Source organism: Panthera onca, chromosome F1, assembly GCF_046562875.1.
Source record: "Panthera onca isolate mPanOnc1 chromosome F1, mPanOnc1 haplotype 2, whole genome shotgun sequence".
In the NCBI taxonomy this organism is placed as follows: domain Eukaryota; kingdom Metazoa; phylum Chordata; class Mammalia; order Carnivora; family Felidae; genus Panthera; species Panthera onca.
The window spans coordinates 45,435,474-45,463,349 of NC_138355.1; the positions used below are offsets into that span (position 1 = coordinate 45,435,474).

The following is a 27,876-nucleotide window of genomic DNA, read 5'->3' on the forward strand; positions in this document are numbered from 1 at the left end:
GTAAGTTACAAAGTCGCATACATGCATTTCACCTCCCCCTCTGGATTATCTGCTCTCCGACTATCATTTACTCCTCAGCTGTATGGATGCATCCGTTAGAAAGGACCTGAGGGTTCACCTAGTCCAACCTGCACCTGTTATCTTAATTTCCTTTTCAACCTTGCTGTGGTGCAGTGATTCAGCCTCTGCTTGAATGCCCTCGGGTACAAGCAGATCACCACTGCATCCATTCACTGTCGGGACAGCCCTGCCCCCTAGAAAGCTCTTCTTTTGGTACACGGAGCAGCCAGTTGCCTCATTCCACCTGCCAACATTCTGTTCCTAGCCCGCGGCGCCCATGCAGAATTAGTCTATTTCCTTTGTCACCTGATAGTCTTCCACATGTGAAAATGGTAGCACCGGGTAAGAGGATGAGAACTGCCCTGGGGCTCCTGACACCCTTCGACCCCCTTTCTCCCCTTCCCTCTACCACCTTCATCCCCCCCGGCTTGAGAAGTGTCCTCACCTTGAAGATGACACGGATGTTCTCACCCAGGGGATCCACGTTTTGGAAGGAGAGCTTGAGGGGGACGGCGTTGGAGTTGAAGTAGGAACAGTCCTGCCATGGGAGACAGAGTAGTGACGGGTGGGGGGGGGGGGGGGTGGGTCACAAAGGAAAATGGCGTCAGCATCGTGGGTCAAGCTGCTGCCGGTTGGCCTGCTCGTTGTTTGTGCCGGGTTTCTCGGGAGCCCGCACTCCTTCCTTCCACCCCCCCGCCCCCACCACCGCTGGGTCCACTGCCCTGCTTTGGTTAGTTACGGCCTCGGCCCTGACATCCACGCTCCCATCCCTTCGGCAGACAACCTACTAGTACGTGACTCCCATCCATACCTCAGTCTTACTCCTCTGTAAAATGGGGCTCACAACAGTACCAACTTCGTAAGGGGTGCGAGGGTAAAATGGGATAACCAGCGTAAAGCACTCAGAACAGCGTGGGCACAAGGCGGTACTCGGCAGTGACAGAGGACAGCTGCTGTCATTATCACCAGCCTGGACTCAAACGCAGCGTCATCAGCCCCCGACCCAATTCCTCCAGCCTGCGCGGCTGTCAGACAAAAGTCCGTACGTGCGAGGGCCGAGAAGTGGCCCCGATATGCCTTTCTTCCTCCTATCTGTCAATAACCAGGGTGGGAGGGCCTCGCCTCCACGAGCCCTCCCTGCTCCAAGAGCCCCAAACCCACCAGTCACTCACCCTGGGCACGATGCCCTTAACCAGCAGACTAGGGCTGAGTGGCAGGCGGCAGGAGCCATTGAGGGCAAAGAACTGCCTCACCTCCTCCAGGCCCGTGCGGAGGATCCCCTGCGAGGGAGGGGGGAAAGAGTAGGGGTCAGAGGGGTGCCCGTAAGCTCCCCTAGGAACCAGGCCCCTCCCAGAGGTGGGCGCCGTATAGTGGTTGGTATGAAAACCGCCATCTGAGAAGTGCGGACACCCCCCAGGAGACCATGAAGAAGGAAAAGCACCCCAGCCTGGGGTGTCATGCCTGGGACAGCGCGTGGGCAGCAAGCCCAGACAGCTACAGAAGCGAGGCAGATGACACAACAGTGTGAGGCAGGCTACAATAACTGAGAGAGCAGGTGCATCTCAAGGGGGTGGTGCTGCTCAGGCTGTTGCCAAGAAAAGCCGGCAATCTGGACTTTAAATTCTCCCAATTTTTATTTTTATTTTTTTTTTAAATGTTTATTTATTTTTGAGACAGAGACAGAGCATGAATGGGGGAGGAGCAGAGAGAGAGAGGGAGACACAGAATCCGAAGCAGGCTCCAGGCTCTGAGCTGTCAGCACAGAGCCCGACGCGGGGCTCGAACTCACGGACCATGAGATCGTGACCTGGGCCAAAGTCGGACGCTTAACCGACTGAGCCACCAGGCGCCCCTAAATTCTCCCAATTTTTAAATGTTAGCATCCAAGAACACTGTTGGCCTAACACAGCCTGGTTGTACAAAAACAGATAAAGGTCCCTGCTCTGGGTAGCGGCAGCCCTGAGCTACGCCTCATAGCACAGTGAACAAAGTAGGACTAGATTTCAGCCCACACTTGCCCTCTCTGGCTGAGTGCTCTTGTGCAGCGAACAACTTACACAAATGTGCTTAGCCTTTAAGGCAAGCCGTTAAATAAAAATGGAATACTTTGCAGGCCAAACAAAACACATCCATGGGCTGTATCCAGTTTGCAGACTGTCAATTTTGTGGCCTGTAGGTTAGAGGCAGAGGTACCTCCTTCCAGTCCCTAAATCATAGATGGTCAAGTACCATCCTGCTGGCCAGGATTTCTAAGGAGTTAATGACTAGTGACAAAAGCCGGGGACCAGAATGGGTAGAGGCAGCCCCACCCCACTCACCTGCCGTGCAGATGGGGCAGCCTCTCGGACCTGCTGGGCCAGCTTAGCCAGGGTGTTGACAAGCCAGCACTGGCGGTTAAATTCCTCTCTCAGCCCCTTGCCACAGCAGCACAACAAGGCTGCCAGCAGATATTGGTAGCGGATGCTGAACTGAGAGTCCTTGAGGCCATCCTTCAGCAACCTGCAAGGCAAAGGGAGTGGGGAGTCAGGACTGGGGATCAAAGGTAAGGGTGTGTAATGGGGGGATGGGGTCAGATCCAGCTCCCTGGAAAACCCACCCCAAAGCTGGGAGGAAAATAGACTCTGCACGCATACAGAAGTGTTCATCAGCATCCCAGTCTGTGTCCACTTTGCCTTTATTAGAGCTCAAAGCCCCCCAGCATTTCATTTCTCCTTTATATATATTTTTCTAAATGTTTATTTATTTTTTGAGAGAGAGAGAGAGAGTCAGGGAGGCAGATAGAGGGAGACAGAAGATCCGAAGCAGGCTCTGTGCTGATAGCAGAGAGCGCAATGCGGGGCTCGAACCCACGAACTGTGAGATCACGATCTTAGCTGAAGTCGGACACTTCACCGACTGAGCCACCCAGGCACCCCTCTCCTTCATATTTCTTTTTCTTTTTTTTTTTTAATTTTTTGAAGTTTTTATTTCTTTTTGAGAGACAGAGCGAAATCGGGGGAGGGGCAGAGATAGAGGGGGAGACACAGAATCTGAAACAGGCTCCAGGCTCTGAGCTGACAGCACAGAGCCCGATGCAGGGCTTGAACTCATGAACCGCGAGATCGTGACCTGAGCTCAAGTCAGACGCTTAACCAACTGAGCCACCCAGGCACCCCCTTTATATTTCTGCCATGTGTGGGTGGAAGGGAGGGCCAGGGATGATCCTCGCTGTGCCCTTGGGACTGAGACCCCCTTCCCCCCACCAAGGAAAAGGTGCTAGCCCGTGGCCACATAGTAAGGTAGCAACACACGGGGACCCAGACGGCTTAGCTCCCCGCCTTTGCACACCTAAGAGTAACATACTCCCGAGTTAAAGATGCAGGTCTGCCTCCCACCTCCACACACGGTCTTACCAGAAGAAGTAGTGGGTCACTCTCAAGTCCGAGACGGCTCGTTTCAGGAGGAATCGCACCAAGGGGCTGTCCAGGTAGCACTCATACTTCAGGGCCTGTGGAGGGGAACGGGAGTAGGACGATGTATTGACTGTCCTCAGTCTACACCTGCCACTATCCTGGGGACCCTGGGTCCCACAAGGACAATGCAGACTGACTTGGGGCCCGGGGAGGGGATCATCAGAACTGGAGGGAAGGCCGGTCTGCCCACCTGCACGAGCTGCGGCAAGTAGTCGAGGAGTTCAGCATCCGACAGCGAGCCGATCCACTGGACGGCCATCCGACGCACCTCCTGGTCCGGGAAGCTACAAAACAGAGCCCAGCACTCTGACGACCCAGTCGCGGGTGCTGCGACACAGGAGTAAGCAAGCACCCTCACACCTGGGCTTCAGAGACACAGGTGGAGAGAAGGCAAGGCCTCTCGGAATCTGCAATCCTCAGCACCTTGTCTGGAGAGCAACCCTTGAGAATGGCCCTGTCTCCTGGTCAGAGCCGGCATGGGGCCGCTGGGGAAACAGGAGGGTGGCCACCATCATTCCTGGTAGGACTTAAAGAAAACCGGACAAGGTCTTCAACCCCATTCCTGAAGATCGTCTCCTTAACTCCCCCTGTGCCAGAAATTCCCATCATCAGAGAGCCCCTGTGTGGATTAAAGCATGATTGCGTCTTCTTGGTACCATCCTTTAATGCAAAACCAGCCAGGCGAAGAATGGAGAATCACAGAGTTTCATATAAGCCAGTACCCCCTTGGCAGAATTTAGTTTAGCAGAGATTAGCAAAAACGTTGCCTCAAAAAGTCCTGAAGGCAAGACACATGGATCGGGTACATTTTAATTACTAAGAGCAGCACGAAAGAAGCCAAGAATACTGGGGACCATCTGGAAGAGGCAGCCCAGGGGTCTGATACTGGGAGGCACATGTCCCCAGAGGACCCTTCGGAGGGAAAGAGGGAGAGAGGACTTTAAAGTTGAACTAGGCGGTAAGGTTTGGGTTACACAGGGGTGTGTGTGCGCCCATCAACAGCAAGTGTACAGGTTAAGGCTCAGGCATTTCCTTGTATGTAAATTTGGCCTCGAAAGAAAAAACAAATACTGAGTTCTAGTTAAATGATATAGATATGCTGGAGTATTTGGGAGGGAAGGAGGATGTCTGCAGCTTAGACTAAAATGTATTACAAAAGAAGATGGATTGATGGTTGGATACGCAATAAAACAAATATAGCAAAGAGTGAAAACGGTCAGAATCTAGGTGGCGGGTCCATGGATGTTCACTGCAAATTTTTCAGTTCTGTAGCATGCTTGAAAAATGTTCACAATAGAACGCTGCGGGGAAATGAGACAAAGAAAAAGCAGAAAAGGAGAAGTGAAAGAGCCCTGAATTTCCTAGCCCACTTTACCATTTTCCCCAGGGCTGGCTCAGGTTAGCAATGGGCAGGGCTAAGCCCCGGCTTCTGGAAGGACACATGGTCAGGAGAGGTGGGTGTTACAACTCACGTGGCATGCAGGAGCCCCAGGGCATCCTGGTGGTTCATGTGGGTCCACTGCTTCAGGAGAGCATAGATGTCGGGCAGGCAAGCCCACTCCCAGCTGGGGGCGCTGGCGAGCACCAGGGGGAGCGAGCTCACCTCTGAGTGGCAATAGTATCGCTTCTCCCACAGGCGCTTCTTGTCAGCATCAGTGAGCCTGCGGTGAGGGTGTTAGGGGAGGAGGTGAGAGAGAACACCTTCAGCCAGAGGGTAGGGTTACTTACTCTCCAAGAGAATGCTACACATTCTCCCATTCAGAGGTCCCCACACCTTGCTGCACATTACAACCACCTGGGGAATTTTGTGAAGTCCCCACGCCTGGGCCACAGGGAACACCAGCTGAGTCAGAACGCCTGGGGAAACCAGGCATCTGGGGAAACCAGGCGTCGGTATTTTCAAAAGATCCCTAGGGGTGCCTGGGTGGCTCAGTCGGTTAAGCGTCCAACTCTTGGTTTCGGCTCAGGTCATGATCTCACGGTTTCGGGAGTTCGAGCCCCCGCATTGGGCTCTGTGCTGACAGCATGGAGCCTGCTTGGGATTCTCGCTCTGCCTCTCTCTCTGCCCCTGCCCTGCTCACGTTCTCTCTGTCTCTCTCGAAAATAAATAAATAAATAAATAACATTTCAAGAGATCCCTAGGGTGATTGCAATGCGTGAAGCAAAGATTGGGAACTGGGGCCAGGATCTTTGATCCTGACATTTCGGGACGTCTCTCAGTCAGACAGACAAAAAGGCCAAGGGCACCAAATTTGCTACCCCTCCTGTGGATGCCCTTAGAACATCACTCCCAAGTTGAGCCACCAGAGGGCAGTGGTCCCCACACGTCAGGGTCTGGATGGCTGTGAAGCCTCTGGGGCTTTCCTGGGGCCAGCTGGAGGTTTGATAGAACCCACAGCTAATTAAGCCTTGCCTGAGATCAGGTGTCTAATGGGAGAAAGGAGCAGAGGGGCTAATGAAGCAAGGGGTCAGCAGAGGAGTGGGGGTGGGGAGGGTCTCTAGTCACTCAGCTACTCTGGCTTCCTGGGTGGGACATGAGATGAGCCCTGTCTCCTTGTCCCCCGACCCTCCCCCTACAGACATGCCTTAGGGCCATGCAGGAGCCAGAGAGGTACACGGGGAGAGCAGGCAGGGCGGGAGCCCCATCCTACCAGCAAATCCAGCTCTGGGTTCCTCACCCGACCCCCTCCAATCCTAGTGAGAAAAGCAGCCCCAGGGATGACATCAGCTTGGACTCACTCACCCCTGACAGCTGCCAGCTTGCCCTGACACCCGATCCTTTTTGGAAAGTGGCAGGGCCAGAGAAATGCAAAGGCTGTGGGTGTGGAAGGGGCAGGAGGAGGCAGGGTGGTGAGGGCGGGAGCCAGCTGCCCCCATGGATACAACAGGTAGTAGACAGCATATCTGGGGCGTGGGGAAAGCTCTGGTCCTCTGGGCCAGAGGACTGAGTCTGAGCCAGGCCCCCACGGTGGGGATGGGCATTCCTAGATCTAATTTCCTGACCCTGGCCTCTCCATTCTGCCTAGTGTCAGCTCATGAAAAAAAGCCTGGAGATTGCCCTCAGCAGAGCCCTCCCCCTCCTGCTTCCTGCCCAGGGGCAACGCCCACTCCATTCCACCTCTGCTCCCAAGGCAGGAACCTGAGCTGGCAGGTGAGAGGTCGGATAGAACAGAGCCTGAGCCACACATGGGGAAGACCCCAGGACCCACCAGTACAAGGACTCCTTCTGCATGATGTTCTTAAGCACACGCTGGTCTTCCTCCCGGAGGCTGCCAAACTCATAGCGGGGGCTGAACTTGTCTCCAGGGGGGCTGGTGAACTTGATGTCGAAGGCTGAGGTGGGGAAGTCAATCTGGAAGATGGCAACAGAGAAGCGAGGAGAGAGGACAGGCAGGTGAGTGAGGAATGCCACCTCCCGGGTCTCCAGCTTCTCTGTTGCACACGGGGGGTCCTGCCCTTCTCCCCCACCTCCCCTTCCCTGCAGGTTCTTTGTCTATAAAATAATGCTGATGGACTTGGCGGTCCTTAAAGTCCCTTCCGGCAAAACAGTGAGAAAACAGAGAGAGGGAGAAAAATGGGAAACTGAGAAAGAGGGTGGGCTGAGATGTATCCGTGGGGTGGGGGGGGTGGGGGGGGTGGGGGGGGTGGACCGGCCCCAGACCAGAACTTTGAACAGAACTGTCACCAGGTTGAGCCAGCGGGAGCCTCCAAGCCAACGCTAGGGAGCCTTCAGGAGCCCTGGAACCACACTGCTGCCTGATGGGAGGTGGGACCACACGCCCGATGAGGGCCAACTCTAAACCCTGTGATCCTGAGTCCCCTTGCTCTATGCTACCCGGTGTCCATCCTCCGAAACTGGGTATCAGAGCTGAGTGAGCCAGTTCTCAAAAAGAGTTCTACGTTCCCTCCTTCGACAGATGTTTATTGACCCCTGATATGTGCCAAGCACTGTTCTAGGTCCTGGGCATTGAGTACAGTTAGTTAAGATAGACAAAGATGACTGCCTCTGGAGCTTCCACTTTCTATCATTCTATTTCATTCTATATCCACTTTGATGTTCCATATTCCATACCGAAGCATCTTGTGATCATAAAAGGGAGCCAGAAGCCGGTAAATAGGCTTTGGGCTTAACCACCCCCTCCTTCTCTCCACAGAGAATGGGTCTACCCCGTAGAGCACGGAGGGACTCCCGGAGGGCTTCCCCTCAGGCTCCAAGGGGGAACAGCTCAGATTTAACAGACTCAGCAACATGAGGGTTCAACACTGAGCTCTGGCTGGGGGTGGGTGCTCAGGCCCCTGCCTTCAGGCTCCCTGAAGTCCAAGTTGACCTCCAGGAGACGGCACACAGATTCCACAGAACTCTCCCACTCCGGGACTGCCGGTCCAACCACATTCACCCAGCTGCTTTGATCGTATCGCCATCCCGTGCCCAATGGCCCAGCTCTCTCTCTTACTGTTCTAGCCCAAACCTGAAGGTAGAAAATATGGAGCTGACTCTTGAGCAGTCCTGAGCAGTGGATAGGACGGAGGGCCCCGGGGCTGGAGTCTCACCTGCAGGATGACGCTATCTGGCTGGTGGAAATTAGGCGCGCTCCAACGGGCACTGGGGTTTTCCTGTGTTGCTGGCCATAAGCCCAGAAGCTTCCGACCACAGGTCAGGACTCTAGGGAGGATGGAGGGGGGGATAAGCCAACAAATGCAATGGCAAAGGAGGCGGTTTTCCTCCTGCTCCCCCATCCAAAAATCTGCCTTTGAAGCTATCACCCAACTCCTTTCTGTCGTTCTCCCCTTAAGACCATAGGCTTTTCCTTCTTCTAGGTCCTAAAAAAGCACACCCCTTCCAGGAAGCCTCTGGATGACCTGGTAGTTGGGATGCCCCATGAAGCAGAGAGCTCGACTAGATGACCTCTAAGGCCCCTCCAATGACAGAGCCAGATAACACATTAGTGGAGCACTACATTTCCATGCCACCTCCTGTGCCACCAAGTCCTGCCCAGAAAGCTCTTGGTTACATGAACTGTCCTGGTCTCTAGTCCCGTGCCTTGGTCCCCTCCACCAGGGCCACGGCCCTTTGGGCTCTGTTGGTGAGCCCCAAGTGGCCAACCCTCCCAAGGGGCATTGGTCAGTGCGGCCCCTCTCTCTTTCCCCCTCCTTCCTTTCCAAGGCCAAAAACGCCGCTGCCCTGAAAACCACGTACTGCCTGAAATTGAAGAGTGGGGTAGTGACCCAGCCCAGGGCTTCGGGCACACGCCGCTGCTTATTGGCCTCAGAGGAGCTCCCAGGCAGGGGGATGGGCAGAGCATAGAGCGTGGCACACAGCAGGGTCTCCCGAGGCAGCCGGTTCACCTGCACAGGGAAGCAGATCCTAGGGAGAACAGGAAACCAAATCAGGAGGTGCCATCCTGGGGCTTCAAAGGACAGGTGGCCCAGGAAGTCAAGTGGAGGCCGAGAACTTGACCTGTCTCTTGGGATATCAGACATGCTCCCTGGGGAAGCCTTGCGGAACCAGGACGGGTCCTGAACCAGAGGCAAAACCCCTACGGGGTGCTCCCAGAAGCACAGTATGCTGCTTTTTGCAGCCTCTCAGTACAGTGACGCTGACATCCTGATTCTGAGGCTCCCCATGGTGACCAGACAGAACTTGGGTAGCCAGAGCCACCTCAGGGTACAGGTGATTGCAGGTTCCATACTATGAGCCATACTCCTTCCTTTGTTTTAGAATTTCTGCAGAGGGTCACCAAGAAGCTGCTCCTTTTGAGAATCCTTCTGCACTGAACAATCCTCATCCCTCCCCCACTCCCCAGGCTGAAAGCAACCAGGAAGAAGCAGCCGTGTGTTCTTTGCCCTCAGGTCACCCTCCTCCAGACAGTCGTCCCACATGTCTGTCCTCTCCTGTCCCCTCTTCTCCCAACCCCCAGGGCACCAGATGGTTTGTTCTCACCCCAAAACATTTTCAAAGCCAAAGGGATAAAGAGAAGAGGCTTCCCAAAGTCCCTGGGGCAGAGGAAGCAAAGTGGCCAGAGATAAGAACTAAGCCACATAAGCCTTGCCACTACCCAAGTCCAGAAGTGCTCTCCGGGGGTGGCCCCGGTCCCGGAATCATGCCCAGCCACTCCCTCCAACTTCAGGATAAGGAGCCAGGGTGGAGTGAGATAGAGAGAGGAGGGAAGCTGTAGAAAGCGAGGGAGGACCCACGTTACCTTTTGGGGAAGCTGTCCCTGGGCCAAAGTCCATACTGTCACGCCCTCCCCGCCAGCCAGAGGGCACAGAGGCAGGGCGGCCAACCCAGGGTCGCAGTTTCCTGATCAAGCAGCCTCCCTCCACTGCTACCCCTCACTCCTGCAGGAAAATCTCCACCTAAGTGAGGCACTCCCTCCCACCCACCAAAAACTGGCAGAGCCCTGCTCTGCCCCAGCTGCCTGTACTCGGGGGCCCGCAGCTATAATTAGGGCCCCATCAGCAGCCACGCCAGGCCGGGCTTGGGGAGGGGGGGGAGGCCAGGCAGAGTGTGACTGCTGGGCCTATTTTGAGAGTTAGCTGATCCCTGTGCTGCTGCTACAGGAGTCAGCTGATCCCACAGCAAAGTGGAGAGGGGGCTGGCCCCGACCCCTCTCTCGTCAGCCCGAGAAGAGGCTTCCAGCTTTGCCTCTGGAGGCAAAGGGGAGTGAAGACACCAAAGCCCCAAGCCCTAGAACCAGCCAGAGTCCCCTTCTCCTCAGTGCTGGAGTCTGCCTGGCATTCCCAGACCTCTCCCACGACTGTCATCTGGGGCGGGTCAGGATAACCAGTACAGACTGCAGCCTGAACCTCCTCCCTGCCGGAGAAAGCCCTCTCTCTCCCTCTGCAGCCCTTCCTCAACATCACATCACAAGGGCTGCCTCCTCCAGGAAGGGCTCCTGGGATGTGCCGGTTCCAGTCCTGGTTTTGCCACTTGCAACCTTGGAACGCCTCACATCTCTGCACCTGTTTCCTCATCAGTGGAGAGGAGAACACAGTTTCCCTTGTGTGATGGCTGTCTACGTTGTGTGCTTTTTGCTATGTGACCTGAGGCTTCTGCCCTGGAACTGGGCCATGCAGACAGGATTTGCATGCACAGATACCTCTGTTTATCAGTCACTGTGTAAGTCACTTGCAACAGGGAAACCAGAACTGAGAAGGTTTCCTCAGCTACAAAGATGACAACAGAGAAGAAGAAAGCTTTTATCACGTGCTAGGTATGGTGCCACACGCTTGCAATGTCCCAAAGGGTCTCAAACAGCCCTGTAAGGTAAGCTCTATTATGCCCAAGTTTCCACCTACAGTAAGAAAGGGTGAGTGTGCCCACGCCTGTGCTTTGAACCCTACGCTGTAGCGTCTTCTCCCAAATGCCTTGATCTTGACCAGGAAAGTGCTAAGAGTCTCCATGGGGCACGTGGGTGAGGAGTGCTGAGAGGAAAAGGCTATAGGCAGCAACCAGCCCTTTGGGATTTGAGGCTGAATCCAAGACAGGGAGCGAAAGGAGGCCCACCGAGTAGGCAGGCTGAGGTCGGAGAGGCCAGGATGCCTCCACTCCTGGGTCTAACGGCAATTTTGTGGGGTCTGCCCAGACTGGAGCACCGTATAGCATAACTCTCTGGGCAGCGGTAGTAACTGAGGCCAGAGGGAGGGAAGCGGAAAAGTCCAAAGCCTTTTAAGGCAGCCATCCCCTGCCTCCAAGGAGTCTCTCCTGCCCTGGTAGGTGTTTGATTAAAGCTTTATTTATACTTTTTTTGCTCTCTAAATTCCACATGTGTGAAGACAGAAGAAGGGGTCTGCCCCCCCAAGCTGTTCACCTGTACAATAACCTTCCTCTCCCGGAGTTTGCACAGGCTCTCCATCGACCTATTTTGGCAACCTTGGCCTCCCCAAGGACCCCATTCAGTCTTTGATCTGCACTCCAAATACTGAAGTTCCAGTTCTGCTCTGCAAATAAGGACTGACACACAGTCAGTCTGGGGAAGTGACGCTGACGGAGGGGGGGGGGGCAGCAAACAAGGGGCTTTCTGACAGCGGTTGGGGGGGGTGCGCAGCACAGAAAAGGCAGGGGGCAGCCAGACACCTGCAGAGTACCATTCAAGGCCGCTCATCTCCATTTCCTTCTTGCTTTGCTTGGCTGACGCCTGACATCCCAATAGCAAATTATTGTTAATAAATGCTGATTAATACTATTTTGTGCTTGTGGTTTCATAGTTATATATATAACCTATCTCATTTCAATGCCACAACTGCCTCTGAATTAGACACATGTCCCCACTTTACAGTTTGAGGCACAGAGAGGCAAAAGGGAACATAGGTCTAGAGACAGATCTAGAAATAGAGCTTTATTCCTGTGGCTCCCAGGCCATTATTCTTTCTTCTGGACGACCTTTCCTTTCCTATCTCGGAGGAAGAAAGCACAGGCCCCGCTCCGCATTCTATGAAAACTTTGGGAAGAAGGAAGAGGATGAGAATCCCTCAGACTAGTTAAACCTTTTAAGGGAGACAAGGTCAAGACAACCAATTATTATTAAAGCTACTAAACTTGTATATGATCCTTTATGGTGTACAGAGAGAGTCCTTGTGGATATTTCTCATTGGAGTCTCATAACAACTTGAGAGGTAGAAATGATAGGTGTCCCCACTTAAAGGTTAAGGAAGTAAGGGCGCCCCAGGTGGCTCAGTCGGTTAAGTGTGGGACTTCACTCGTCCGCTCAGATCATGATCCCAGTTGGTGAGTTCGAGCCCCACACGTGGGCTTGCTTGGGATCCTCTGTCCCTCTCTCTCTCTGCCCCTCTCCCACTCGTGTTCTCCCTCTCTCAAAAATAAACATTAAAAAATAATAAAGGTTTGGGGAGTGGAGAGGCTGCCGGACTTGTTTGGGTAGGGTTAGTGATGGAGCCTGGTCTAATGCAGGGGGTAGGGGCGGGGCGAGGTGGGGACATGCAGGAGGCTGTGTGGGTCTGCAGGGGCCCCGGCCCTGGGGTCTGGGGGGTGGGGGGTGGGCTTACTGCTGGTCCCAGATGATGAGGTGGAAGAGGTACTTGGAGAAGTGAGCCCTTCGCGTGTGCAGGGGGCTGCACAGTTCCCTCCCGCCATGGCTGAGGGAGCAGGAGAGGTAGAAATCTTCATAGCTGCAACAGAAAGAGAGCAAGGACACTCAGCTCCCAAACCCCATCTAAGTCACCCGACCTCTGCCAAGCTCCATTTCTCCTGCTAAAACTCCTCCCTGGCCCCTGGGGTCACGGGACAGGACAGCCAAATTGGATTTGCGAAAGCGTGCTCCAGGGGAAGCAACTCGATCTGGGTCCCTCCGCCCAGCTTCAGGCTCCACGCTGGGCCCTCGGTTTTCCTCCCTTCTTTATGGGGACTAGCCGTGCAGCCTCCTCCTTACAGTCGGATGCAGCCCATGGGGTGTCTGCGCACAGAGGCGCATGCGCAGGTGACCAGGGTGGGGGATGAAATCGACATATGCCGAAGTGAATGCCAACACATGGGGGTCCCTGTGGCTCGTGACAGGTGCCTGACAGAAGAGGTCAGAGAAGGCCCTGGTTTCCCAGGCTGCCTCCTTTGTTCTTCGCCAATCGCCCAGAGGAATACATTAAGTGAGGAACAAAGAGAGAGGGGGAAGGGAGAGGGAGGGGGGTCCGGAAAGGGTGGGGGTGGAGCCAAATGCCTTTTCCCCTAGGCCCTGGATGCAGGGGACCAGGCAGAGGAGCTGAGGATTACCACAAGAACGTCCCCCTCCACCCACCCCTGCAGGCCTAGGGAACTCCCCACAAAGGGTCATCTCCCACCTCCCCACCCCCTCCCATTGTGCATCTGCAAGGGAGTGCAGTCATTGGCCTTGGGGCATGCACTCTATCTGGGAAGCGGCCATCTGTCGCAGTGTCTCCATCAGCTGGCCTTGGATAAATGGGGGGCAGGGATGCCGATGCAACCAGCACCAACCAGCAAAGAGCGGGCACAGCAGGATCGGGTCCATCTCAATCCATCTTGCTGCAGCCACTTCTCCACACCCCCACTGGGGGACCTCTGTCTCTCCTGGGGATGTCCCAACCCACACCCCGCTCAGCCGAGGTGCACCACATGCCTCAGACCATAAACTCAGGATGTGAGCAGACGGGAGAAGCCACCTGCAAGTCAAACTCAGCCCGCTGGGCTCACCTGGTGGCCCAGGTGATGGGGATGCGGTGGGTGGCATAGACGGTGAAGGCCAGGGGCCCGGTGAAGTGGCAGGCCTCCTGGACCAGATCGTGCTTGCGGCTCCCGGGCACGGCTGTCTGGAAGTCGGCATTGAAAGTGCTGCAGTAGAGCTCTACCAGATCCAAGATGGCAGCTGTTAGAGCTTCCACGACCTTCTCTGTGAAAGGAAGGGGTCAGAAGGAAAGGTCACGAGGCCTCAACAAGCCCCATCTTGTTGCCATGGCACTGGCTAGGTAGCCCCCAAATGCCAGTCGGTTTCTAACAGCCCTGACAAGGTTCACCCATCCGTGGTGAAATGAGAGGAAAAAAGCAGGAGCTTCTCATAAAATGATGCTCAATGTCAAACCTTCTCCTTATTTTTACGTATTGCTACTTATTTTGTGTTAAATGTCCTTTCTTCTGGGAAATAGCAGGAATGATTATTGCCAACAACTTTAAAAGTCGTTGCCTGGCAAAATAAAAGCTGACAGCTTCTACGTTGGTCCCCAAAACAGTGCTTTGTGGGACACGTTATTAGTTCATGAAATCCAAAAGACTGGGAATCATTGACCAAGAATCCCGGAGATACGGACTTGAAAGCCTCCAGGTAAAAAATTCCTTATTACCCCCCTCCCCCCCGCGCCCCTCCATTCTGAGTTCCAAAGGCAAGAGTTATGGAGAATAATGGCAACCAACCCAAGTGAGAGTTCTCTCATCGGGAGCCCAGGGCTAACTTTGCCTCATCCTATCCTCACCACCATCTCCCAGGGACACCACAGGAATAACTAGTAAAAATAACGAGGAAACATCTTGTGGAAAGAAATGTGCTCTCCAGCTGGAACACACACACACACACACACACACACACACACACACACACACACACAGAGGCAGATCTGGACTCATAAATCAAGGGGACCAAGGGAGAAAAAGGAATCTGGGCAGCGCCTTGTTTTCAGCCACCCCTACTGAATGAAGACAGAGAACAGTTCCCTTACCTCGGTTTTCCCTCACAGCCAAGACACTGGGATCCTATTGGGGAAAAGGAGAGGGAGGGGAGCTTCAGGGCTGTGGCCTTTTCCGGCACAGCTGGAAGAAGGGCTTTTCAACAGCTGTGCTCATCTGGACGGGACTGGACTGTAATTGGAGGAGCAGAGACTCCCCGGGGGAGACAGCGTCATGGTTTGTACCAGAGCCATGCGACGGACAGAGTGAGCCAGGCCGAGGATAAAATCCACCCAAACGAGACACTCCAACCCTCAGGCTGCTCCACTCCAGTTCACAGTGCCTGTCTGCGAGGCACAGGGCCCCCAGTGGGGAGTCGTGGAGCCAGGAAGAAGCCAGAAAGAAGAAAGCCAGGAAGAAGCCAGGGGAAGGTTTGGGTTTTGCACCCTGGCGGGTATGCAAAGTGCCAGGCGACGCCTGGGTGATTATGAATAAAGCCTTTGGGCTGAGGCAGTTAATCCGGGGGGCAGACCCTAGCCCACCCTCACCTTCAGGAAGAAGGGATACAAGAACTCATGTGGCTCAACTACAAACATGAAAGATGGAGGTGGAGAGAAGACCTTTTTAGTAAGTGGGCACCTAATCACCTCGTTACTTGTGAATACTGCTCTCCTCGTTCCCCACACTCTGGGTCCCCGTTACCTTCTGAATTTTAGGCTGCATGCGGGAGGGGCAGGGGGGCAGCTGGTTGAGGGCGTTGGTGATCTCAGGGGTCTCTACGGCGGCTAGGGCGTTGCAGATGGCCTTGACGGACTGGACCACCCTGTCGGCCTTCAGTGGGAAGTCCCCCTGTGGGAGGCGGCCCAGTGAGGCTGGCAGGCGAGCACCCCAGCACCCACCCTGTTGAGGGGAATGGGTTGGGAGGAGCGGGGGTTCACGACCCTCAGGAGTAACTAGTGGACTCCCATGCTTTATTTTCAAACATCCGGAGTTAGCGAACTGTCAATCCTGTTGAATTAAGTGAGCCACGCCCACACTCCCGGCTTCTTCCAGCCACCCTCCCTGAACGGCCTCTTATTCCCAGATCCCCTCTGGCAGCTACTATATAAACACGTAACACAAACACATCCCCCAGAGACATGCAGTTTTAATAAAACCAATCCATAGGAAACAGCAAGGAAGCCAGGGACCATATTCAGGCCCCTTTGCCTATGCAGCCTATGTCTCACGCTGTCCCCTAGAGCTTCCGGGGGATCTCATCTCAGCGCCACAGACAGGCCATGCCCCTGTGCTCCTCTCTGCACCTGGGCTCCCGCAGTCTCCTCACTGGGAATCCCCTCACTTATCCTGCCCTGATTACCTGCATAAGTTCAAGTCACGGACCAGCGAAAATCAGCCTCCTTCCCAGAGTCCTCCTTGGTCGGTCCTCCTATCACTCTCCAAGAGCCCTTGACGAATTCATTACCATCCTGTTTTGTCTACCAATAGCTTTACAGTTTTTTAACAGGCTTATTTATTTTTGAGAGAGAGAGAGAGAGAGAGAGCGCGCGCGCCCGAGCGTGCAAGCAGGGGGGCACAGAGAGAGGTGGAGACAGAGGATCCAAGCAGGCTCTGAGCTAATAGCAGCGAGCCCGACTTGGAGCTTGAACTCATGAACCGTGAGATTATGACCTGAGCCGAAGTCGGACACTCAACTAAGTGAGCCACCCAGGTGCCCCAACAAATAGTTTTATATTACTATTTCCTTTTTTTAAAATTTTTTTAAACGGTTATTTATTTTTGAGAGAGAGGGAGAGAGAGAGAGACAGCGAGTGAGTGGGGAGGGGCAGAGAGAGAGAGACACACACACAGAACCCGCAGCTCAGAGGACAGGACCCCAACTCACGCACCGCGAGATCGTGACCTGAGCTGAAGTCGGACACTTAACCCACTGAGCCACCCAGGCGCCCCACTATTCCATTTTTCTAGCAGGAACACAAACTCCCCGAAGGCTAAGATGATCCTTAGGCTTCTCTACCCATAGGGGCCACTAAGGTAGGACCAGACTGGTACACAAGAGGTGTTCAGAGACCTTTGCCCTCATCACAGTAAATGTTCGAGCAGAGGTTGATAGAGAAGGGATCCTGGTGGTGGGTAGAGGACGGAGCTAGATGGAATGCTCAACTCCCCCAAAACGAAGAGTCCGAGGTCCACTATTAACTGGATCAATGAAACAGGGATTGGTTGTGAAGATCGTTGTCTGTTTTTTGTTTTGTTTTTTAATTTTTTTAACATTTATTTATTACTGAGAGACAGAGCGACACAGAGCGTGAGCAGGGGAGGGGTAGAGAGAGGGGGAGACGTAGAATCTGAAGCGGGCTCCAGGCTCTGAGCTGTCAGCCCAGAGCCCGACGCGGGGCTCGAACTCACGAGCTGCGAGATCGTGACCTGAGCCGAAGCCGGTTGCTCAACCGACTGAGCCAGCCAGGCACCCCTGTTTTGTTTTGTTTTTAAGCTCCATGACATTTGGGGCAGATGTTTGTTCTCACGATTTTAAGGGTTAAAACTCCATGAGAATCCAAGCCCTACCCTACCTTTGAGACCCTTCACCTCCTGATAGTTTTCTACCTGCGACACCAGAACATCAGACTGTCTCAAATCTGAGGTTCCTGAGCATTGCTCACAGGAAGTACACTCCGGTGCACATTCAAGTACAGCAGCTGACAACTCTATGCCCCTTAGCCCTGGAGACGCTACTCCAGAGACAGGGATCAGGGCACGGTTCTTGGCCTATTCCTACAGGGGAGCAGAACCCCTGTAAACACACTTGCCAGCTGCCCAACAGCCAGCGGTCTTGGTTTGCCCAGGGGCTAGGAGAATGGCAAGAAGTGCCCTGCTGACAGATTTTCAGTGTCTGCTCCAGATCCCATTAGGGCTGGAGGAACCCAGGAGGACTTTGGGAAAGGAGGGGAGGAGCTTTGGGCAGCTGGGCCAGCCCCGGGATTTATACTCACATCAGCCAGCAGGAAAGCATCAACTTCGTTGTGGTATGTGTCGAACAGAAGACTCAGGGCCTGCCTGGGGAGTTGGGGACAGGGAAAAGTCACAGGAGAGGTCAGGACAGACCCGGTGTACTGGAAGACCTCTTCTCTCCCTCCCTTCCCACAACTCAGGCTTCAGACTCTAGTTTAAAGGGGTTCCCACTCTTTTCCATAAGTCTCATGAAGACTGAAGGATGGTGAGTCTTTTCTGCTTCGCCACCCCTCACCTGGAGAGTGATGGCAAAGTACTAGAGGGACAAGATGTAACACACCCTAGAGTGGGGACCTTCTCCTACGATACTCTTGGGTCTCATCCCTGACACCTGTAAGAACCCCTGGTAGAAAGGTAAGCAAGGTTATCTCTTGGGGTCCCCTCACAGTTCCTGCTTAGCCCACATCCAAGATGGCACCCACTCTCACCTGCTGATGGTCTGTTTGACTGGCCTCTCTTGCAGATGGACGAGGTAGTTCAAGGTGGAGGGGCTCTGGTCATCATTCACCTATGTAAGAAGTGGCCTATTCAGTCTATGGCCATACCACCCTGAACATGCCCGATCTCGTCTGATCTTGGAAGCTAAGCAGGGTCGGGCCTGGTTAGTACTTGGATGGGAGAAGTGGCCTATTCAGAGAGGAGTGGTACCCTAACCTCCACCCAGAGCTCCTCCCCTACTCCCACTGACTGTGTTCCGCATCACCTCCTGCCCCCTCTACCTCCCCATCCCCGGGCAGCTGTCTGCTACGCCCCCACACGAACCGTCCGGGCCAGGTCACTGCGTACAGCTTTCTGCTCCATCAGCTGTAGTCGAATGTCGATGTCAAACTTGCGGCAGTACTGAATGTACTCATGGCTGCCCAGGGCATGCTTGCTGGTGGGACAGGGGAACAAGACCATTAGCACCCTGGGGATGCAGTGGGAAGGGAGATGCATACCTTGGCCTTGGGAAGACAGAAATAAGAGGGTGTAGGCAGGGAAGGGTACTTGGGCTCCTGGAAACTGTCAGAGCAGAGCTCAGAGGTCTGTCTAAAAAAAAAGCCACCTAACACACTTAACCTTGGTCTGTACAAACTTTGATTTTCTTAGGCATTTATTACCTGGATCATCATCACCGATCACTCCAGGGGCGGGACCTTCTGGAAGGAGTGGGGAACAGAGACTTCTCGGAGGGAGGGGGCAGTGATTAAGTCCCATTCTCTGGGCTTTGGTATATAGGACACTTTGAATGTCACCTGTGCTCAGGTGTGGAGCTCACTGATTGACACTCTCCCCACACTGTGGTCCTGAGGCTCCCACCCCCTGCCATCAGTGACTGGGGTGCTAAGGCCAACCAAACAAACCTACCAAGATTCCAGGTCTGTTATTCCTAAACCCTAAGAAGTCTGCTTCTCCCCTTCCTCCATGGGTCCTGCTTGACTGTGAATAACAACACAAATCTCTATAGACTTCCTGATAAACACCCACCTGCAGGCCATTCACTGCTCAAGCAACAACAAGTGAGACCCTGTCTACCCAAGTTTCAGAGAAGGCCTAGGAGTCCTTCCGTGACCCAGCCTTTTCCTCCCTCCCAAATCACACAGTAGTCAGAAAGGAAACCCAAGAGAAGGGGCAGAATGAGTGTCCCGCAGGCCAGCCCTGCAGGCCTGGGCCGGGTCCCAGCAGCTGGGTAACAGAAGCCGGAAAGGGACTTCCTTCCTCAGCAGAGCTGGGAATCTAGGCCAGAAATGGAGGGGAGAGGAGAGGAGCAAAGGGGAGGAGTATGTGCAGAAGCCTAAGCGGTGCCAGCCTGAGAGACCAGTCTGGGTCCAGCTAGGACTTAAGGGGTTCTCCACATCCTGAGGGGCCAAGCCTCGGATCCAGGCCCCAACCTGCCAAGGCTGAGCCGTGGCTAAACCCTGGGGGTGGAGAGGCTGGGCAGGGGGCAGGTCTGGAGGGAGTGCCCTTGGAGGAAGGAAGAGTGTGGTTGGGATGGGGGAGGTGGCAGGAAACCCAGCCCTCCCCTGGGACTGTCTCAAGGTTCTTATCTGAGAGCAGCCTGCATCCTGGACCCACCACGCCCCCTTTACTTCAGGCCCTGCTCGGCAAGGGTAGGAAACCACAGGGCTTCCTTGGGAGCTAGCCACTTTCTGGAACCCCCAAAGTGTCTTCACCCCCACCCAAGGCAGCGTCTTGTGCTCAGGGTCTTCTAGGCTTTTCTGTTGGGTGGGGAAGAAAGAGCCTCAGTGGAAAAGGGGGGGGGGGGCTCCTCGAACAAGAGTCAAGGACACTGGGCTCCTCTGGGGACTTGACTGACCTTCTCTGTGGAAGGCCTTCCTCTGGATGCATTCAAGTTAAGAGTGGGAGGGGCGTGACCCCAGGACCACCCATCCACCCACCCATCACACTGAACACTCCAGCTAGGTCCTGACAGGAAGTCAGAACCTCACAGCTTATCTACCACCTTCAGCCCTGAGGGCTCAAGGACTAGGCGAACTGCAGGGGAAATAAGAGTGTTCAGCTGATCTGAATCCTCACGCTTTCCCGTCTTTGGGCTGGTCCTTCCCTGCTCCTTGGGTCATTCTCACACTCAGTCCTTATCACATTTAAGGGAAGAAACTGAGGATCAGGGTCTTACAACTAGTAGGTGGCAAGCTAGAACCCAAACCAGCCAGATCGGTGTGATCCATGATGTCCCTTGTCCCTTACGACAGTGCCTGGGGTGCTCTCTGCCAGGAGACCCTGAGTCTGGGACCCCTTCTTATTCTTCTAGGGAAAGCAAGTGCCCATGGAACACACTTGAACAGTGTTCCTGGAGTTGCGCCATGCAGGGCCCTGCCCCTGCTTTCCCTCAGTGTTCCAGAAAGGTCCCCCAATATTCTCAAGGTGGGAGAAACCAGCCAAGGACTGCTCTAGTCATTGGTCAAGCACCGTTGCATCTAGACCTGGATGTAGGAGAGAGAGAGAGCGTACAAGTGGTGGCACTAAGAGCTGACATCCGGGCCCCTCCCTTCCCACTGCTGACGCTTGCTTTCTCCAAGCGGTCAGGGGTACTGGCCAGGGGGCTTTCTCCAAGCGGTCAGGGGTACTGGACAGTGGGCACCCCCAGAAGCTTGGGGAGGAAAGCAGATCTCTGTTTTCCTTATCTGCTGCCTTCTGGCCAATGTTACAGCACCATCTGAAGGGTGCACACCCTCTCCTCCCGCCCGGGGCACCCAGAGCCCCGGGGCAGCGGAAGGGGATGGCTGCAGCTGGTCCACATCAGACTTTCCAGGGAGGCCGCCTGCTGCAGGGGGCACTGGATGGAGAGGAGCTGGAGGCGAGCCTCTGGTGAGGAGGATAACCAGCTGCACATGCCAAGGGGGAAAGGCTCGTTGGCAGGGGCAGGGCGAGGAGGAAGCAACTGTAATTTCTCCCCCAGGTTCCACAAGGGCACTTCTGCCCAGTCCTCCATCTACCGTAAAGAGACCGCACAACCTAAGAGGAGCAGCCCCCCGCACGCCTCTCTCCACACGCAGACGTCTGCAAGCAGATATGACCTAGTCTTTGCCTGCTTCCAGCTCCAAGCTCTTTCCGCAGCAGACTTGGCTCAGAAGCAGGCCAGCCCTGCTGGAAGACAGAGCGCTGGGGAAAGTGCGACGTGGCTGCGAGTGTGCCCAGAAAGCAGCAGCGGGATCAGGGAGGAGCTGCCGGCCTGGGGCCGTGAGCCCAGCACCACCCCGAGGAAGCCCCCTCAAAACCCTACCGCCCAGAAGGCAGGTGCCATTTCCTACCCACGCTCCCTGCCCCCTTCCCCCCCAGATTCACTCACTTCTGCAGGAACTCCTCCAGCCCACAGGGCTTCAGCACAAAGTCCCCCACGTCCACATCTCTCAGTTCGTCATGGGTGTAGCACAGGGTCTGGTGGATGAGCAAGTCTACCGTGGAAGAACCTGGAAGGGGTAGGGCAGGGGAGCCATGATGGGGGGCGGGGTGCCGGGGCAGGCGGGGCTCAGGGTCCCCCTCCTGACCCCCCGCCGCCCCCTACCACGTTCCTGGCTAAGCATTCTCTAGCACCACTGCTACCACGATGAAGCAGGCAAACACATAATTCGGGCTTGGAGAAAGTGACCGTGGGCCCAAAAAGGTCGCCCCTGAGCCAGTCCCCCAGAGGAGCCTCCCCACTGCCCCTCACTGGAGCCACAGGTGGGGTGGGAATTGAGGTCCAAGGATCCTACGGTCCAAACCACAGTCATCCCTGCCCCACCTCAAGGGATGCTCATACCCCCTCCCCCACTTACAGTTGCAGGTAAAAGTGAGTGGCTCCCGTAGGCTGTCACACAACACGGTCACCTTCAGGTTGACTTCATCCCCAAGGTGCTCGGGGCTGGGGGTGACAGCACTCCAGACATATCCGGTGAGGGAGTAGTCTTGGATGTCAGAGCCAGATCGAAGGCTGTGCAGGAAGAGAGGGAGAAGGACCCTCGCTGTGCCTTCAGAAGAGAGCAGTTGAGAAGAGGCCTGCTGGGACCCTCCCACCCTGAGGCCAAGGGCCCTTCCGTCCCTCCAGGTCTGCAGGCCAGGCTGGGGGCACTGGGGAAGCAGCTCTGGGAAACCATGTTCTTGACACATTTGCTACGGTTACGTAACGTTTCCCAAGCCCAGCTGAGCGTAGGGACAGTTCTATAGTGACAAAGTTTTCCATGCTAAATTCAAGGGAAAAATTCTCCTCGCTCCATTTCCTTTCTCTGTTAGCTCCAGGTAATATTCTTATCTCCATCTGGGGTGCATTTGCTCCTGGGGGCAACCGAGCCTGAAGCCCTTGGGATAATGTGGCTGTTGGATCAAGGGTTCGTAAACTTTGTCCAAAATATGAAACTTCTAGGATTTCAAAAAGCCCACAAACACCTGTTGTAGGCAGCACCCCATAGTGATGAATTGAGATTTATTAAATGTGGCTCTTTTTCCTTCCCAGAGAAAGTTCTGAGTGGGCTGGCCCTCCCCCACCCCCAGCCCCCAGAGCCCTCCCCAACACCCCATTCTTTAACTCTTACATATCCAGCATGTGGCAAAACGCAGCAACTTCCTCATCTCTCTCCTCTGAGACCTCAAACAACTCATGGCCATTGGTGACAGCATGGGGCCGGGAGCCCACCTTTAAGAGAAGAGCAGCCGACTCAGTGCCTTTTGCCTCAGGGCATTTCCCTTCCAGCGGGCTGCTCCCAGATCTGCACCCTGAAACTCTGGGTATAAAGGCTCTTGAAGCATTGAACACTCAGGGCCCCAGGAAAATGTGGGAAATCCAGGAAGCTCTTTATCAGCTGTCCTAGGAGACCAAGAGCCAAGTGAAAAGAGGGAGCCTTGGGGCACGTGGGTGGCTCAGTCGGTTGAGCATCTGACTTTGGCCCTGGTCATGATCTCACGGTTCATGGGTTCGAGTCCTGAATTGGGTTCTGCACTGACAGTGCAGAGCCTGCTTGGGGTTCGTTCGTTCTCTCTCTCTCTCCCCCTCCCCCACTCATGCTTTCTCTCTCTCAAAATAAATAAACTTAAAAAAAAATTGAGGGGTGCCTGGGTGGCTCAGTCGGTTAAGCCTCTGACTTCGGTTCAGGTCATGATCTCGTGGTTTTTGAGTTCGAGCCCCGCATTGGGCTCTGTGCTGACAGCTCAGAGCCTGGAGCCTGCCTTGGATTCTGTGTCTCCCTCTTTCTCTGCCCCTCCCCTGCTTGTGCTCTGTATCTCTCCTTCAAAAATAAACATTATTATTATTATTTTTTTTTTTTACTTGAGAGACCCGGAAGCCTTGGCTGAGGCTGGAAGTCTGGGTGGGATGGACAAGCGTGTGGCCAAACCTCCTCTCCGGGGAGGCAGTGTCTAATAAGCTCAAGCAGGTTAGGCAGCGCACAGCACTGCTGGGTCACCGGGCTGGCTTTCTGGGGGTGCTTCTACGGGTGTGGCTGGGAGCTCTGCAGGCAGCCTCCTTTTCCCAGTCCCAGCTCAGAGGTCAGGGCAAGAGGGTTACCCAAACGGTGCCTGGGGAAGCCCGGCTCCGGGCAAATGCCTCGGCATCGACAGCGAGCCCCAGGGACCCAAAGCAGAGAGAGACCGAGAACACTCAGTTGGAGGCAGTGACTCAGACCCACGTGCCTTCTCGGTCAATGCTATTTGAGGAAGAAAGCATCAAAGCGGCCTTCTGAGCAGGAGAGAACCTGGCTCCTGAGCCTTTTGGCCGTGAACGGCTGGAATGTCAGGGCGCCCGCCTGGGCCCCGGTTCCCATCAGAGAGAACACCGAGTGTGGTGGTGGGGATTCTCTCTCGGATGAGACTCAACCTGCCTCCCGGTACAGGGCTGTTTTCAGTCACCAAGAGGAGCCCTAAAGAAGCCTGCAGCCCAGCCCCAGGGAGGAGGAAGTGGTGGTGGGGGGGGGAGCTGGGGCATGACAGGTTTCTGCCTGACAGGCCTGCCCAGAGCCGCCAGGGGAGGCCACCCCATGGGAATGGCAGCTCAGATGGAGCCCCAGCCTGCATCCGGTAAAGCAGCCGCTGCCAACAGCTGCTTCCGGGGAGCTCAGGCCTGTGCACATAGCAAAGCCTCACCTCTCACCCTCCCACTGGCTCTTCTCACGTCCTCCCCGCCCCTAAGGGCAGATGGCAGCAACTGAGCTCCTCATTTGAATATCCAAATTGTTTCCTCTGAGTGACCCCTCTCATTAGCCTTGCTCCCCAGGGTGAGGATGGAGGGGTGCGGAGGGGAGGGCGGCAGCGGGGGCAGTTGGCATGTGAGGCCCTTGCTCTGCCAAGTTCCAGCCTGTGTCCCGCTCACAATAGTACCACTGTCAGCAATTAACCCACAAAAGTGAGGGTGAGAGAGCGAGAGCGACAGAGACAGTGAGACAGAGAGACAGAGGAGGGGAAGGCGAGGGGGATAGAGAACAGAGTGGCTACTGAAGGCCATTTTCATGCCCCTTCAGTACCACTCCCTGGCTCCATAAGAAAACAAAAGCCACTTACGTTTGCCCTGCTGGCAGGCCCTGGTGGCATCACCCGATGCTGGCTGGGGGAGTCTGCCGGGCAGAGGCTGGCAGTGGGGGTACCAGGCTGGCATTTGGAGCCACCCATTTCCAGAGCTGGCTCCACAGGCCTGGGATAAGGAGGGTCCCTCCGTCTGAAAGCCCGGCGGAAGCGGGGCGGTGGGATAGGCCGCGGGTCCAAGGGGTCCCCCCTCCCGGTGGGATGAGCCCCCGCACCGAGCTGAGGTGGGGAAGCCCAGGGCCGCATTTGCCCCTTAAGAACTGGCCAGAGCCTCTTGCTCTGTACTAGCTTCTTCAAGGAGACTTTGCACCAAGCTCCCTCTCAGGACCCTGGTGACACACAGGGGTTGGGGGAAGGACGAGGCAGTGGAGGGAGGCGAGAGAGAGAGAGAGGGAGCGACAGAGGTGACCACCTACCCGGGCGGCCTGACTCCGAGCAGGCCCAGCTCTGGGTGAGGAACTCAGAGCTGGGAACAGGAATCTCCCCGTCCCTATAAATAGCAGGAGCCGCCCCACCTCTCAAGCAGGGCCCTTAAAAAGCCCTGAGCTCCAGAGTCATGACTTGTCCCAGAAACCGATCCTGCTTTGGGGGACTCTTCGCAGAAGCACAGGAAGGAAGGACCACGTGGCTTTTCCCAGGCTGTGAAGGATCCCAATTACTGGGACACATGGTGGGAAAGCCCCGGTGTCCCTTAAACAATGGATAAGGAGGAAACAGGGACGGAATGAAGTGGAACGCTGTTCCTACGGAAGCCATCAGTTATGAGGTAACTTTTGACTCCCTCTGCAGCCAGGGTTTCCAGACCCAAGGGTGAAACTCAAAGTGGCCTCAGGTCCTACCCACGGAGATGCTGCTGCTGACTTTTTTTTTTTTTTTTTTTTTATTAAGAGAGAGAGTGAGAACGGGAGGGGAGGGGCAGAGGGAGAGAGAGAGAACCTTAAGCAGGCTCCATGCTCAGCGTGGAGCCAGACACAGGGCTCGATCCCACGATCCTCAGATCAAGACCTGAGCTGAAATCAAGAGTTGGACGCTCAACCGACTGAGCTGCCTGCGTGCCCCTGCTGACACTTTTTTAAGCCAGAAAAAAAGATCAAAGCTGCCCTGGAACCCACCTGTGCTTCTATGGAGGCACGGTGCTGTTTTATACTCTGCTGGTCAAAGCGAAATTACTGTCGTCCTGCATGTGTTTGCTAAATATTCTCCCCGTGAGAGGAGATGGACGGTGGTGATGGCTGCACAACAATGCGAATGTGGTCAATGTCACCGAGCTGGATGCTTCAGATCAGCCAAGATGGGTAAATCTTGTGTATATTTCACCAGAGTAAGAGAGAGAGAAGGAGAGAGACAGAGAGAGGCAGAGACACAGAGAGAAAGAAATAGAAGCTGAGAGAGAGAGAGAGAGAGAGAGAGAGGCAGAGACAGAGGGAGGGGGAGGGAGACGGGGGGGGCAGAGGCAGAGGGTGGGGGAGAGAGAAAGAGGGACAGGGAAACAGAGGGAGACAGAGAAAGACAGAGGGAGAGAGCAAGTACCGGCAGGCTTTGAAACAAGAGAGACCAGAACTGCATGCCTTGGACTATCAGGCAGGGTTGTTGAGGGGTCTGGACCAGGGTCTGGTGACCAGGGAGCACGAAACACTGGTTAATGCCGTGACTGAGCCTCATTACCACACAGCATTTTGGGCACCGCAGGTCAGAAAGCAGAAGCAACTTGCTCCAGTCCCCAAGGCCATCCGGCCACAGGGTCACAAAGAATCCCCTAAGCCTGGTTCAGTCCTTACCTTACTACACACTAGGAACCGAGATGCCAAAACACCTGCCCCCACAAGGGCTGTTTGGGCACAAAACTCAGCCCTGAAGAGGAGCCATGTCTCTACTAGTGTCCCTTTTCCTCTCCCCTGCCAGGGCCCAGGGGCCGGGAGACAGAGGCAGAGGGGAGGAGAGGACTACCAGGGGGAGTATGCAGCAGACTGGGGTCTGGAACAACAAGAAGAAAGGACTCCTCTCCGTTTCCAAGCGGCACTTGCGAAGGGGAACGGAAGGCACACAACAAGGTCCTCACCGGAGCAGCGGAAATCCGGCGGTTCTTGCCAGGTGTCGTATTCTTTCGGTTGGCATAGCGGGAGGCATAGGTTCGGGGCGGCACCTGAGGGGGCATGGTCTTGCTCCGGGCCACGGGTTTTCCGGGAGTGTCCTTGCCGAAGTCCAGGGGCCCCCGGCCCTCCTTCCAGCCCCTGGTGGTGTCACGCAACATTTCTGCATCGTAGGTTGACTTCAGGTTGAGCCGTGTAATCGCATCATTGATACCGTCATAGTCCACAGGCCCCAGGAGGCGCCCCGGACCCCCACCCCCCAGCTCCTCGTCCTCTTCTAGGATGCGACGCCCTAGCAGTTTGCCTGGAGGGTGCTCGACCGAAGAAAAAGTGTTGACGTCATTGGGCTGGGAGATCTTGGAGGATGAGGGAGACCCCTTTCTGGGAGGCAAGGGAGGGGTGTCCCAGATAGAGACTCGGGGTGGCAAAGGAGGTGGGGACAGTTTCTTGGAAGAGCCATCTATATCTCCTGGTCCTGGGGACAAAGAAAGCCCTTCATCTGAACCATCAAAAATATAGAGATAGTCTCCAGCCAGAGAGCCTTTGGGCCAGGGATCTGGGCCAGGCTGGGAGCCCTGGGAGGTAGAGTGGTTGGATAACCCTTCCTGTGGGGACAGTGAGTTGTAATTGAGGGTAGGATCAGAGCCAGAAAGACCGCGTAAGAGCTTAAGGTCCTTCTGCCTCCCCGCCGGCTTGCTGTAGAAGTCAAGGACGGGCTCGTCCCAGCTGATGAGAGTGGGGTCTGTGCTCTGCTTGGCTCTGCTCTCCTCCTTGTCGTGCCGGAGCTGGGACAGTGCATCATACTCCATCTGCAGGGCTTCGGCCATGGCCAGCTCTTTGCGGCTGATGCCCACCGACTCCAGGGACTTCCAGTGTTCCCCATTGCCCTGAGTCGAAGACATGGTGAGGACGGGTGACCGAGGAGACAAGGAAGCCTTCTACTTCCTGCCAGTGTCAGGGGTGCAGGGTTCTGGCATGGTGTCTTGGCACCTGCAGGTGAGAGGTTAAAAATGTCAATCATTCAGCCACGAAAAGACTTGTTTTAATAATCTGACTTAGGCGACATCATCTGGGCCACTGCCTCCTTCTTGCGTGCCTGTAACCGATGGGAAGAAACAAAAAGACGGAGAGAAAAAAGAGATCCCGG

General features: G+C 55.1%; 1 protein-coding gene across 7 annotated transcripts in view; it reads right to left on the reverse strand.

Annotated features, from left to right (window-relative positions):
* The window catches only part of PIK3C2B (phosphatidylinositol-4-phosphate 3-kinase catalytic subunit type 2 beta), a 66,344-nt gene that overhangs the window by 15,967 nt on the left and 22,501 nt on the right, over positions 1-27,876 (reverse strand). For 2 of the 7 annotated variants that reach the window (XM_060644217.3, XM_060644218.3), the window contains 20 exons: positions 26,699-27,719; positions 22,662-22,762; positions 21,909-22,063; positions 21,440-21,560; positions 18,412-18,523; positions 18,078-18,157; positions 17,631-17,694; positions 15,340-15,486; positions 14,691-14,724; positions 13,675-13,870; positions 12,519-12,641; positions 8,710-8,877; positions 8,064-8,175; positions 6,722-6,864; positions 4,985-5,173; positions 3,703-3,796; positions 3,453-3,547; positions 2,379-2,559; positions 1,233-1,340; positions 506-598 (listed from right to left, as the gene is read on the reverse strand). In XM_060644217.3, the coding sequence (XP_060500200.2) occupies positions 506-598; positions 1,233-1,340; positions 2,379-2,559; positions 3,453-3,547; positions 3,703-3,796; positions 4,985-5,173; positions 6,722-6,864; positions 8,064-8,175; positions 8,710-8,877; positions 12,519-12,641; positions 13,675-13,870; positions 14,691-14,724; positions 15,340-15,486; positions 17,631-17,694; positions 18,078-18,157; positions 18,412-18,523; positions 21,440-21,560; positions 21,909-22,063; positions 22,662-22,762; positions 26,699-27,631 (3,249 nt within the window). In that variant the 5' untranslated portion in view covers positions 27,632-27,719. Of the gene's footprint in view, positions 1-505; positions 599-1,232; positions 1,341-2,378; positions 2,560-3,452; positions 3,548-3,702; positions 3,797-4,984; positions 5,174-6,721; positions 6,865-8,063; positions 8,176-8,709; positions 8,878-12,518; positions 12,642-13,674; positions 13,871-14,690; positions 14,725-15,339; positions 15,487-17,630; positions 17,695-18,077; positions 18,158-18,411; positions 18,524-21,439; positions 21,561-21,908; positions 22,101-22,661; positions 22,763-24,618; positions 25,001-25,055; positions 25,079-26,698; positions 27,720-27,876 lie in introns of those variants that run through there. The other 5 variants (XM_060644221.3, XM_060644220.3, XM_060644222.3 and 2 more) reach the window with 5 other exon arrangements.